Below are 12,217 nucleotides of genomic sequence, written 5' to 3'. Positions count from 1 at the left end.
TTTGAAGAGAAGCACCTGAAAAACAAAATCACTGGTTTTAACTTTTACAGAAACCAAATTTTATGATTTTTAAAAAGACCTTATTCCTAGATGTTGTCCATTCTACAGAAATGCTTTATCACTCCTTCCTGCCAGTGCGTACTTAACTACCATACTGTAACCACCGGTTATCTTCCACATAGTAAGGTGCCATTTTTGTTATGTATTTTATTTCATTGAATCTAAGATGCCATCATTTCTAAGACTCACCATTAAGAAAAAAATAAGCCACTAAGGGCGCCTGGGTGGCTCAGTGGGTTAAGCATCCGACTTTGGCTCAGGGAACGATCTCATGGCTGGTGAGTTCAAGCCCTGCGTCAGGCTCTGTGCTGACAGCTCAGAGCCTGGAGCCTGCTTTGGATTCTGTGTCTCCCTCTCTCCCTGCCCCTCCCCTGCTCCTGCTCTGTCTCTCTCAAAAATAAATAAACGTTTAAAAAAAAAATTTAAAAAAAAAAAGAAAAAAGAAAAAAATAAGCCACTAATTGTTAAGATGCCTCTCACTCTAAGATTTATTCTGATTTTAGAGATGTTAAAAGGTAAAAATCAAAAAAAAGAAAAAAGAAAAAGTGCACCTTTAGAACTAGTGAACTATATATAGTATTCTTAAATTTTTTTTTTTTTAATGTTTATTTATATTTGAGAAAAAGAGATAGAGCCTGAGCAGGGGATAGGTAAAGAGGGAGACATAGAATCCGAAGCAGGCTCCAGGCTTTGAGCTATCAGCACAGAGCCTGATGCAGGGCTCGAACTCATAAGCTGTGAGATCATGACCAGAGCCGAAGTCCAATGCTTAACCAACTGAGCCACCCAGGCTCCCCTACAGTATTTTTAAACATTCTATTATCATTTGAGCTTCTAACAACTATATAGTATTTAGAAAATTATTCATATATGCTGTAGACATACAACTAAGTACTATTCAGAGCCCTGGTTATGGTATATATTATATAAAGAACAAATTTTTATTAATCTTTTGGTGAAGTACTTAAAATTGACAGTTAAATGTCTAATGAAATGTAAAAACATCTTAAACATGACTATAAGAAATCATTAATGACATACTTTCCTGTCATTCTGGGTAATACTTTACCTTCAAGGCTGACATAAACAATGTATATTCAGACTCCCAATCCCAATTTCTGTGGAGTGTTTTTAAGGCATGAGTGAATATCACCATAGACAGACAAACCCAGGATAACTTTTTTAATACACTGTTTAAAAGAAAAAAGCAGAACAAAAACAACATTATCTATATCACCAGAAGCATTTTACCTTTTACAATAGAGGTAAGAAATATGTTAAATATCCCCAAATATCATGTTTGAGTTTATTTTAAGGAATGAGGATCCTTCTAACAATCATCCAACTTCAAAGGCAACACCAAAAAATTAAATATTATGCACACTGCCTTCTACTTCAGTCTTAAATTATATTAAATATTCCACTATTGGTCTCTATTTCAAAAAGTCTGCTTAAGTTTAATGACAAAAAACCCGATAAACCAATTTTTAAGTATGACTTTCTTTTTGGGGCTTACTTACAACTTGAACATTCTTAATTGTGTTTATCAAGGGTCTATTTTATCATTGGCTGTATTTTAAAAAATTTTGGCTTACCCAGACTGCATCTATACCACAGATTATCATGACATTCTTTGAATATTTTTACATTCTAAAGCTAGAGTTATTTATGACAAGTCATAGTAAAACTAACTCTTTATATAATAGATACAATATAGCTTATATAGCTTTAGGCTAATTATTTGGGAAACAATTCCTCATGTATAAAAAGGTTACACTTCAATAATCCCTATGATCACATTCATTACTAATGTTCTCTGAGTCTATTTTTTTGTCTCAGTAACACAGTTCAACTTCTTTCATTTTGACAGATCCACTTAATCAGGATAAGAGTGCATGGATCAGAAAGAAAACGGACACTGAAGGCAGTGAGATGTAAATGTGAATCAAGAGTCTACTATTTACTAGCTGTGTGATCTTGAGGTAATCTGGTTCAGTAACCTGTATGAGCTTCAATTTTCAAATGTGCACACCAGAGTTAAGGAAAGTTAGATTAAATGAGAAAACAAATCTAAAAGGTCTATCATGGCTCTTGGCACCTGGGAAGCACTCAAAAACTGGTAGTAATTATAACTGGATAAATGGGTAGAAGTTAAGAGAAAAGGCTTGGTAGATGTTAGCAAAAATTGTAGACATGGATGAGATCATCCAAAGAGAATATGCATTGTGACAAAAATGGCTGTGAATAAAACTCTGAGAAATAAATATTTAAAGAGCAGTTACAGCAATAAGAATCTGAGAAGAGTCTGAACGGAGATGAAGAGACATGGAAGAGAATTAGGAGAGACACTTTTTACAGATGCCCAGGAAATAAATTTTAAATACAAGCACTGACTGGATTTAGTTACTAGAACGCAATGATATAGAGAGAAGTCAGAATTCTGTGTGTTGAAGGATGACTAGAAAGTGAGAAAGCAGAGTCGGTGACCATTTCTTGCATATATACAATGTGAATATTCTGTTCCTTAATTGTTAGTTTGAGGCCTCTAGGACATGGTAGTTATGATGAAGACAGTGATATCAAATTACAGACTGCTTACTATATGCATTTTACATATATTAAATCAACATGACTCACTTAAATAAGAAGCCTATATCTTAGTTCACTGCATGTGGAAGTGGCAATGGTAATTTGTAACTTTAGTGTCAATAATATCCTTGTTTTCATTTGGGTCTAACTCAAAGTGTGTTAGGTTTCAGGCTTACAACAAAATTATATAAATAAGAGAAAGAACATAGGGTGAGGTGGGTGCCATGGAGCTTTCTTAACTTCAATTACAGAAATATGAGGAAACGATCAAGATGGAAAATAAAAAGGTATAAAAATATGACTTATAAAACTAAACACTTTAAATACTTAAATGTATCACACTTAATTCTATAGTTTGTAAGCATTAAATGAACTAACATTTTAATTCACCTTTTGTTTGATATTTTCTGCCATCCATGGGCTACCAAAATACAGAACCCCATGCTAGGAACATATAATACTCGCTCAGCAACAACAAATCCCACTGGGAAGAAAAGGTTTGATGCAGGAATAAATGGTAATGCCATTAGACAAAGTGCCTACAAAGAAAAATAAGACATTTTATTTAAAAAATATGTGGACATTCAATAGCAAAATCCAAATATTTTATCATTTAACTTGAATGATAAATGACCATTAATTTGAATGGTTCACTGTACTGGTGGACCATTTTTAATAATACTCTAAACAATACTAGTTTAAACATAAGGAAGGCAATTTAGGGATAGTAATAACAGACCTCAGGATTATGTCACCAAAGTGAGATCAAGCTAGAATTTATAACCAGAGATCATCCAATTAAATAAAAAAAATTTGGGGGGAATATATATAAATAAGACAATTTTTATACATCCAACTAAAGTACGTGTGGTAAAAATAAACTGATAAAGATGTTAACAGGTTTTAACAAAAGAAAACCAATCATACAAGTTTTTATAATTTTACTACTGTAACTATTCAAATATTGGAAATTGAGGAAATGACATAAGGTATACTTCAGACAAGACAGTAGACTACTACTTCTGTACCCCAGCATTACTTGCATAACATTCTGATGGATCATATACATTTAACAGTGGCTTAGTATATACACAAAAATAAAACTGCCCCATTAAATAGTAGTCCTTTATTCTACAAGAATTTCTAAAATTCTAACATTGTACATTGACATAAAACATCATAAAAATGCTTAATTTGTTTTTGCCATTTTGAAAATGAGTTAACATAAGGTTGCTAGATTATAAAGCCATTAAAAAGATAGGATACAAACAGCTAGCACACAAATAACTTGTGAAAAGAAGTTGGTTGTTATTAAGACACCTGTTTCTATGGATATCTGCTTCCACAATTTGTTACCCTAATTTGTTTTATAGTATCTAACTGAATAACTGCAAATTGTTCCTTCAGCTTCAGAAGTTTGAGTCTTCTAACAGTTTGAGAGGAAAGATTGTTTTTCCTTTATTATATTTTATTAGTAAAATATAGATACAGAGATGTGTATTTCTCCATCACAAATTAATGACTTGTAATGAGGAAATAACTCTAAAGCACTACCAAATTGCTCAGTATCATGCTAATTTATAGATCTAAAATTTTAGTGTTTTCTTTTTGATCAAAAAGGTAAAACATTCAGAGTACATAATTCACTTTCCATTTCCCAAGAGTGGTTGATAAAAATAACCAGCTAGCTGCGAAAGAGACATTCCAAAATATGTAGTCCTTTTCTAAAAACAAACAAGCAAACATTTTTTTTTAATAATTCATGGCTTCCTTATAGCAATTTTACTTAAAAGAATTAAAAGTGTTAAATTCATTCAAAGATGCATTGGTTATGATGCATAAGCTGCATACACAAAAAACAATCTCACAAAAAACCTACCGGTTCCTAGATAAGGAATGCCTCTAATTAACTTAATGAAAAGTTCTAATATGTTCTCTACTGGTATATGCTAACCTAGGTAACTATGGCTACCATAAGTTCCTTCTTCAGTAATATAAAACTCTCTTTAAAACAACAGGTGTTAGGAGTGCCTTGCTGGCTCAGATGGTTAAGTATCTGACTTCAGCTCAGGTGATGATTTCATGGTTTGTTGGTTCGAGCCCCATGTCGGGCTCTGTGCTGACAGCCCAGAGCCTGGAGTCTGCTTTTGATTCTGTGTCTCTCTCTCTGCCCCTCCCCTACTTGCACTCTGTCAAAAATAACATTAAAAAAACAACAACAACAAAAAAGAAAAGGCGGTAGTGGAAAGCTCACAGAGTTTGGACAAATCTCTTTCACTATTTCTTATGTAACATAATAAGGTAAACCACTCAATCATCTTGCCAATCAGTGTTTCTTCATAAAAAGGGATTAATAACTGCTTATATTGTTGATACATATGGCATTTTATTTAGTAAGTGCTTATCATGGTATCTGGTACTTGGCAGGTACTCCTTTGATCTACTCAGTCCCTTCCATAGATCTTCAGAAAATATCACCATAAAAAATAACCTGTTTAGTACTCTCTTAAGGCAGTACTTAAGGTCACAATTGTTCTTTTGTACACATAAAATAAAATTTATGTAAATCTATGCTTACTTCACTGGCACGATCCTCTTTTTATTTTTTATTCAGCTTACATTACATAAATCATTACTTTATTTGCCCAAATTTTAAATTCACCCAACCTTCCTTATTTTTCCTTTCTTTTAGCAGAACCTCAGCTTTGGATGTGTTCTACCATATATCTGCTTTGTATTTACCTGAGCAACAAAGCACTACTAGAGACAGTCCCAAAGCAGAACAGATTAGTATCATCAAAAATTCATGGTCAACTTCAAAATGATTCTTAAGACTGCTCAGAATTTCTAGGTTTCTTTGGTAGGCTCATTCCCACTCTCCTAGATTTTAAATCTTGATTACTTTACTCAAACTTCTGATCCATGACATTTTCAGCAGGTGACTATACTTCCAAACATAGAGAAAACTACACTCATAAAACAAGAATTCCTTCAATTCCCTGCTCCTATACCAGCCAACATCCACATTCACATGTATTTCCATCCATTCTGAGATATAAGAGGCATCTCCATCTGTCTCAGGCCAAACCTGAGCTGTATCTACATGGCCCTTGCTCCGCACAAATCTCACAATTAGCCATCCCTTCAACTACTCAGCCACTTTCTAATCAACTGTATCGCTCCTATCCATATTTAAATATGCCCTTGTCTCCCCAATCTTAAACATGTCCGTTGACAACATATATTTACGTTACCATTCATTATGTACTTCAGGTGTAAATCAAGTTCCCACACTCTTACGAAAGCACTTTTATAGTGGGGGTATGAAGTAGCTCGTTTTAACCCCACTTAATCAACAGTTCAAATCAATGAGTATGTTTTTGCAAATCAACCCATTATTGACATCCCCTGCTTCTAAAAGTCAGCCAACTGAGTACTCCAATCAAAGTGATTCTCCTACTTCTGAAGGTACACCAAATCTAGATCTTCATGCTTCCTCCAAGCTCTACATGAGATCAGTCTGTGATACTTGAAGTCGGCATAGTATTCTCTCACTTAGCTAGTAATAAATTCAAGTTTGCTCATCCTTTGAAATATTCAAAGTTGAGTTACCCTATGGGTTGGTTATCTACACTAGCAATCTTCACATCCTCATCTCCTAATCAAATTTTTCCACAGAAATAAATTTCATTTAAGTAACTAATACACCAAAAGAGGTAAAATATGACTGATCTCACTTTTCTGCTTCACAGCATCTGTTAGTGATAACCATTCCATCTTCCTTAAAACATTTACTTACCTTCTGTCCACTTGGTCTAGCTCCTACTTAGGTTCATTCTCTTCTACACAGTATCTAAATACAGAAGGTCTTTTTTTTTTTTATTTTATTTTATTTTATTTTAATTATTTTCTCAAGTTAATATACAGTGTGGTCATGGCTACAGGAGTAGAACCTGGTGATTCATCTCTTACATCTGACACCCTGTGCTCATCTCGAAAAGTGCCCTCCTTAATGCCTGTCACCCATTTAACACACTCCTCACCAACCTTCAGTTTGTTCTCTGTATTTAAGAGTCTCTTATGGTTTGCCACCCTCTCTGTTTTTATCTTATTTTTCCTTCCCTTCTCCTATGTTCATCTGTTAAGGTCCTCAAATTCTACATATACGTGAAATAATAGGAGATCTTTCTCTGACTGACTTATTTTAAGCAGGCTCTGCACTCAGTGTGGAGCACAGCGTGGGGCTTGAACTCAGGATCCTGAGAACAAAATCTGTATTGAGATCCAGAGTCAGATGCTTAACCAACTAAGGCACCTAGGTACCCCCAAATATAGAAGTTTTTTAAAGACCTACTTGTAGGTTTCTTTTCTTTTCACTCTATCTAGACCCTTCAACTATCTACTGAGGAAGAATTAAGACCAAATACTCCAAGGCATTAATTATGTGTATGAATTATCTTCTATTCCATGCATCTACAATGGTAATAGCTGATTACTATCTTTGAGAACAGTGACAAAACCCCAGGTGAGAAACCTCTAAAATCGCCATAAACTTTCTTAATCATATCCTGGTTTCAATTACTATCTCTATGCCAATACTGCAATCAATTTTTTATGTGTAGCTTAGGCGTCTCCTCTGAACTCCAGGCACCAGGTGCTATTCAAATTCCCCACTAGGATCAAACTCAACAGATCAAAAAATAATAGTAAATATGATCTTTCTCCCAAACTCTATGTTCTTTCAATTGTCTCTATATATCAGAGATTAGCTTCAAATTTTTCCAAAATGCCAATTCCCTGGTAATGGGGGCCTTGTATTTATCATATATATCCTCAGTGCCTAAAATGCTGCCTGGTACACAGATCACAACAAAAAACTTTTAGTGAATGACTAAATTAATCTACTGACTGCAGCCAGGTATGATGTATTTGTAAAGTATTAAAAACACTTTCTGGCATGTAGCAAATGCTCAAGAAAATGTTAAAGATTATTATTGTCTTCAATAATTTAAAGGAAAACAAAACTGTTAGAAGTGACAGCAAAGTAAGAAAATTACAAAGAAATACATCCCTGAATAAGAAGACTTTGTACATAATCAGAGTCCTCTGAACATAGTAAAAAATAACTCACAGGATAATTAAGTCTTACTAATGAGAACTAAAGAGCTAATATGTTTCTAGCTGTCTACCTTACATGACATTCTTCTCTGTGTCAAGAAAACAAAGTATATAATATGATCCATTTCCTCAAAAAAAGTGTATAATCTACTTGGATAAAGAAGTAGAAGATAATGATGCCAAAAGGGATGCTTCATGATTTCAGAGTTCCTACCAAATAGGGAAATTTATAACCAGTTTTTATTTTACATGCTGAATATATATGCCTGCATATGAAATTCTGATATATATATATGTGTGTGTATATATATATATATATATATATATAACCTAAAATAAATTAATAAATTAGGGTGATGTTGAATAAACAAAAATACTGTTTCTAAGAAGATGCTTTGACAAATTAAAGGTGGTCTTTAAATCAACTGAATGTTGTATCAATTGAAAAATTAAGAAAGTTTTCTTACCATTAAAACAGTCTTGGAGGAATCACCAGGGTATCTGAGACTGAATACCCCCAAAGCCCCCAAAAAGCAAAAGAAAATAAATGTGGCAAGATTTCGAATATCTAGAAATGATTCTATAAGTGGTATTGTTCCCATGGTCCAATCACAGCACAGTTCCGAAGGATTTAATAGAAGCCAAGCATTCAAGGGAAGGAGGTAGTTAAAAGTTAGCTGCCTTGTAGGAGTTGGGCTTACAGCAGCTGGGTTATCAAATCTGTAAAAAGATTAAAAAAAAAGTTATTTAATCTAAAACACGTTTCAAACACAAAATTAATATGTAACATATAAATAAAATACCAAAAAAGCAGTATTTCATACGTAATCTCACTTAAAATGACAAAGTATTTTTTATGAATACCTCAGTCCTCACTGAAGTTCAAAATGTCCAACCCTTATGAAATATCTAGTTGAGAATCTATGAAGAATGGTTGGAAGGGCAACTAGATCAGACATGTGTACCCTGCAGAAGTGCTTTCATTAAATTATAACCTGATTAAAAGTAAAAAGAACATTTTAATAGACTCGTTGTAGGTGCTGTACGAGTGCTTCTGAGAACACTAACCAATATTTTCTTCTGCATGAGATGCTTCTTTCAGCACTAAATGCTAATAAAAATTATGCTTCCTAGAAAGAAAGGTTTTCTTTTGTCATGGACAGAAAAAACTATCACCTATGAGCTTTTCCTCTTTGCTTAGACTTTTAGGAAGCTGAAACCAAATTTCCAGTATAGAATAGTAGCTGTATTTCCCTATGTAACATTTTATTTGTGTTCTACTTTTTCTCCTACTATATACTAACATAAGCTTATACTTTTTTTTCCAAGTTTTTATTTAAATTCTAGTTAACATACATGGTAAAACATATGTGGTTTCTGTGTAGAATTTAGTGATTCATCACTTATATATAACTTATATATAACATATATAACTTATATATATAAGTGCTATCCCAAGTGCCCTCCTTAATGCCCATCACCCATTTAGCCCATCCCCCACCCACCTCCCTCCATCAACCTTCAGTTTGTTCTCTATAGTTAAGAGTCTCTTACAGTTTGCTTATATCCTATTTTATATTTGTCCAGGCCATGATATATTACATGTATGTTTCATTAATTCAGTCTGCTTCTTGCAAACTAAGTCAAACCATAGTCAAATCATTTTTTAAGTATATTTCAAATGAATGGCTTCAAATACTCATTTCTTTAGGCTACATTCAAAATTTTATTGGTTTTGTTAATATTAGTCTTTAAAAACCCAATTTCTCATTTTATAATGAATGAGTTAATAAAAAAAATCAACCTCTACCATTTATTTGACTTGGTCTTCTTAAAAATTCAAATGGCTGGGAAACAGTAAATACTATTTAAACAAATAACATCATTTTTAAAACTTTCATATTTGAATGTCTACATATATGAAAAATAACAAATCTTGAGTCAAGGCTTGAATTATCAAATAACGAACAGAACTGAACACAAGGCTGTCTTTTTTCCTATAATCCACTATTTGAAGTTCAGTTTTATAATTAATAGTTTATTTAGAATAGCTGATTTAATAACTGTACTATAGAAAAAGAACATGTGGCAAAGCATGTGAAACCATATTATAGTCAACTTCACTGATAATTTAATACAAGAAATTTATATATACACATACTTTTAAAAGCTTATATTTGGAAAATATATATTTATATGTAATATAATCCATATAGCAATCCACATGTACACAAAATACATTAATACATATAAACCACATTATCATACTACAGAAATGGAGATAAAAACAGTTGATGCAAATTCTCTAAAAGGAATAAAAACAGTAACACTGAATATGAGGGTAAAGAAGGAAATATAAAATATTATTTACAGTTTAATCTCTTTTCCATATTTTACTATTTAAATAAGTTGGTTCAGTTTAGCACAGCTAGACTCAGAAGTAAAAATTCATGAAATTAGAAAGTAATTATTCTTCAAAGAAAAAAATGCTACTGAAAGGAATATTGCGTGGAAATGTTAAAAAGAAAGTGTTTAATGTAAGAGAATTATCTGAATAAAATTTTATTCTAGCCTGGGCCAGCAATGCATTATCATGGATAGCACCTGAACAACATTTTGGCCATCTGTTAAAAAAGATCTTGCATGTAACGTTAGTCCCTTAAATAAAATTGGATAAGAAACTAGTACAAATTTCATTTTATTTTTTTTTAACTTTTTTATTTTTTTGAGAGACAGTGTGAGTTGGGGAGGGGCAGAGAGAGAGAGAGAGACAGAATATCCCAAGCAGGTTCTGCAATGTTAGGGCAGAGCCCCAATGCAGGATTCAATCTCACAAACCATGAGATCATGACCTGAGTCGAAATTGAGAATTAGATGCTTAACCGACAGAGTCACCCAGGTGCCCCTATAAATTTCATTATAAATTTTACCCTGAAAAAGGTGAAATGGGAAATGCTAAATGTTAGAGCAGGAAAACAAGATATGTAGACTGTTAAATTCAGTATAACTTTTGCTTCTAGTCTTTTTTTTTTTTAATTTTTTTTTATGTTTTTATTTTATTTTTGAGAGAGACACAGAGTGCTAGTGGGGGGAGGGGCAGGGAGAGAACAAGACACAGAATCCAAAGCAGGCTCCAGGCTCTGAGCTATCAGCAGAAAGCCTGATGTGGGGCTCGAACTCACGGACGGCGAGATCATGACCTGAGCTGAAGTCGGACACCCAACTGACTGAGCCGCCCAGGCGCCCCTTTTTGCTTCTAGTCTTAAAGGAGAGAAGAACTGGACAAGACATAACACAGTTGGGTATCAGGCAAAGAAAGACAATGATACCCAAGAGAAGGAAAACGAATGAGGGAAACCCTACCTGGAAAGTTCAATACTTGGATACAGTTCTTAGTCTGTGGAGCATTGAGGGAGAACCCAGTGGAGCCTAGGAGTATCCCTGAGTTGTGAAGATGGAACTGGGATCCCTAGGAGCCCAGGTCGATAGAGTCAGTGGGGAGGAATACCAGAGAGAAGAAAGCTGCTGAGAAAGAGAACTCAGATCTGTAGAGGGTCTCCTTCCAGTTTGTAGTACTGATCAGAACCGATCCGCATATATATATGGAAATACTCAAGGTCAGTGTAGTGGGTTGAACCATGTCTCTGAAACATTCATGTCTATCCAGAACCTCAGATTTTTTTCCTTATTTGGAAATAGGTTCTTTGCCAATGTAATTAGTCAAGTTAGGATGAGGTCACACTGGATTAGGGTGAGCCTTAAACCAAATGTATAATCACTGCAGTGATACAGCAACACACCAAGGAATGCCAAAGACTGCTAGCAACCACTAGAAGCTACTAGGAAAGAGGCATGGAACAGACTTCTTCCTGAGAGTCTTCAGAAGGAACCAACTATGCCTGACACAGTTTGGACTGTGGCCTCCATCACTGTAAGAGAATAAATTTCTGCTGCTTTAAGCTACCCAGTTTCTGCTAATTTGTTACAGCAGCAGGAAAAATAATAGAAATAGGAAACTACCTCTCAAACGAATTAGATAAAAATTCTCAAATGCCATACAGAGCTAGGAATAGTTCCTCAGCAGCCAGAATAGAAGCCCTCATAAGTCACAGTCTATCAGACAGAATCAGTAGTGGAAGAAAATTACCTCTATCATAAATGCTGCTGTGGTCTCATACAACAAAGCTTAAGAGCAAGACTAGAAGATGAAACATCTCTCAAATAACTTAAATGCATCCCAAAATAAAGCTCTAAAATATTTATAGGAATATATTAAAGTAAAACTCACATATGGCATCTACTAAAAAATTACTGGGCATGTGAAAAAGTAGAAACATATAATCTATGAGGAGAAAAATTATTCAATCTAAACTAAGAAATGACACACACAAGAAAATTAGTAGATGAAGACATTAAAGTACTAGAACATGTAAAGACATGAAACATAGAA

General features: G+C 33.9%; 1 protein-coding gene across 2 annotated transcripts in view; it reads right to left on the bottom strand.

The window, feature by feature from the left end:
* The window catches only part of TMTC3 (transmembrane O-mannosyltransferase targeting cadherins 3), a 61,928-nt gene that overhangs the window by 19,916 nt on the left and 29,795 nt on the right, over positions 1-12,217 (bottom strand). For both annotated transcript variants that reach the window (XR_007456747.1, XM_049626038.1), the window contains exons 7-9: positions 8,235-8,487; positions 3,040-3,188; positions 1,130-1,250 (exon numbers count right to left, since the gene is read on the bottom strand). Coding sequence is in view for 1 of the 2 variants with exons in the window: in XM_049626038.1 (XP_049481995.1) it covers positions 1,130-1,250; positions 3,040-3,188; positions 8,235-8,487 (523 nt within the window). In the remaining variant the exon portion in view is untranslated. The remainder of the gene's footprint in view (positions 1-1,129; positions 1,251-3,039; positions 3,189-8,234; positions 8,488-12,217) is intronic.

Source organism: Panthera uncia, chromosome B4, assembly GCF_023721935.1.
Source record: "Panthera uncia isolate 11264 chromosome B4, Puncia_PCG_1.0, whole genome shotgun sequence".
In the NCBI taxonomy this organism is placed as follows: Eukaryota; Metazoa; Chordata; class Mammalia; order Carnivora; family Felidae; genus Panthera; species Panthera uncia.
The sequence above is the reverse complement of the archived record's forward strand: the minus strand, read 5'-3'. Positions and strand labels throughout refer to the sequence as shown.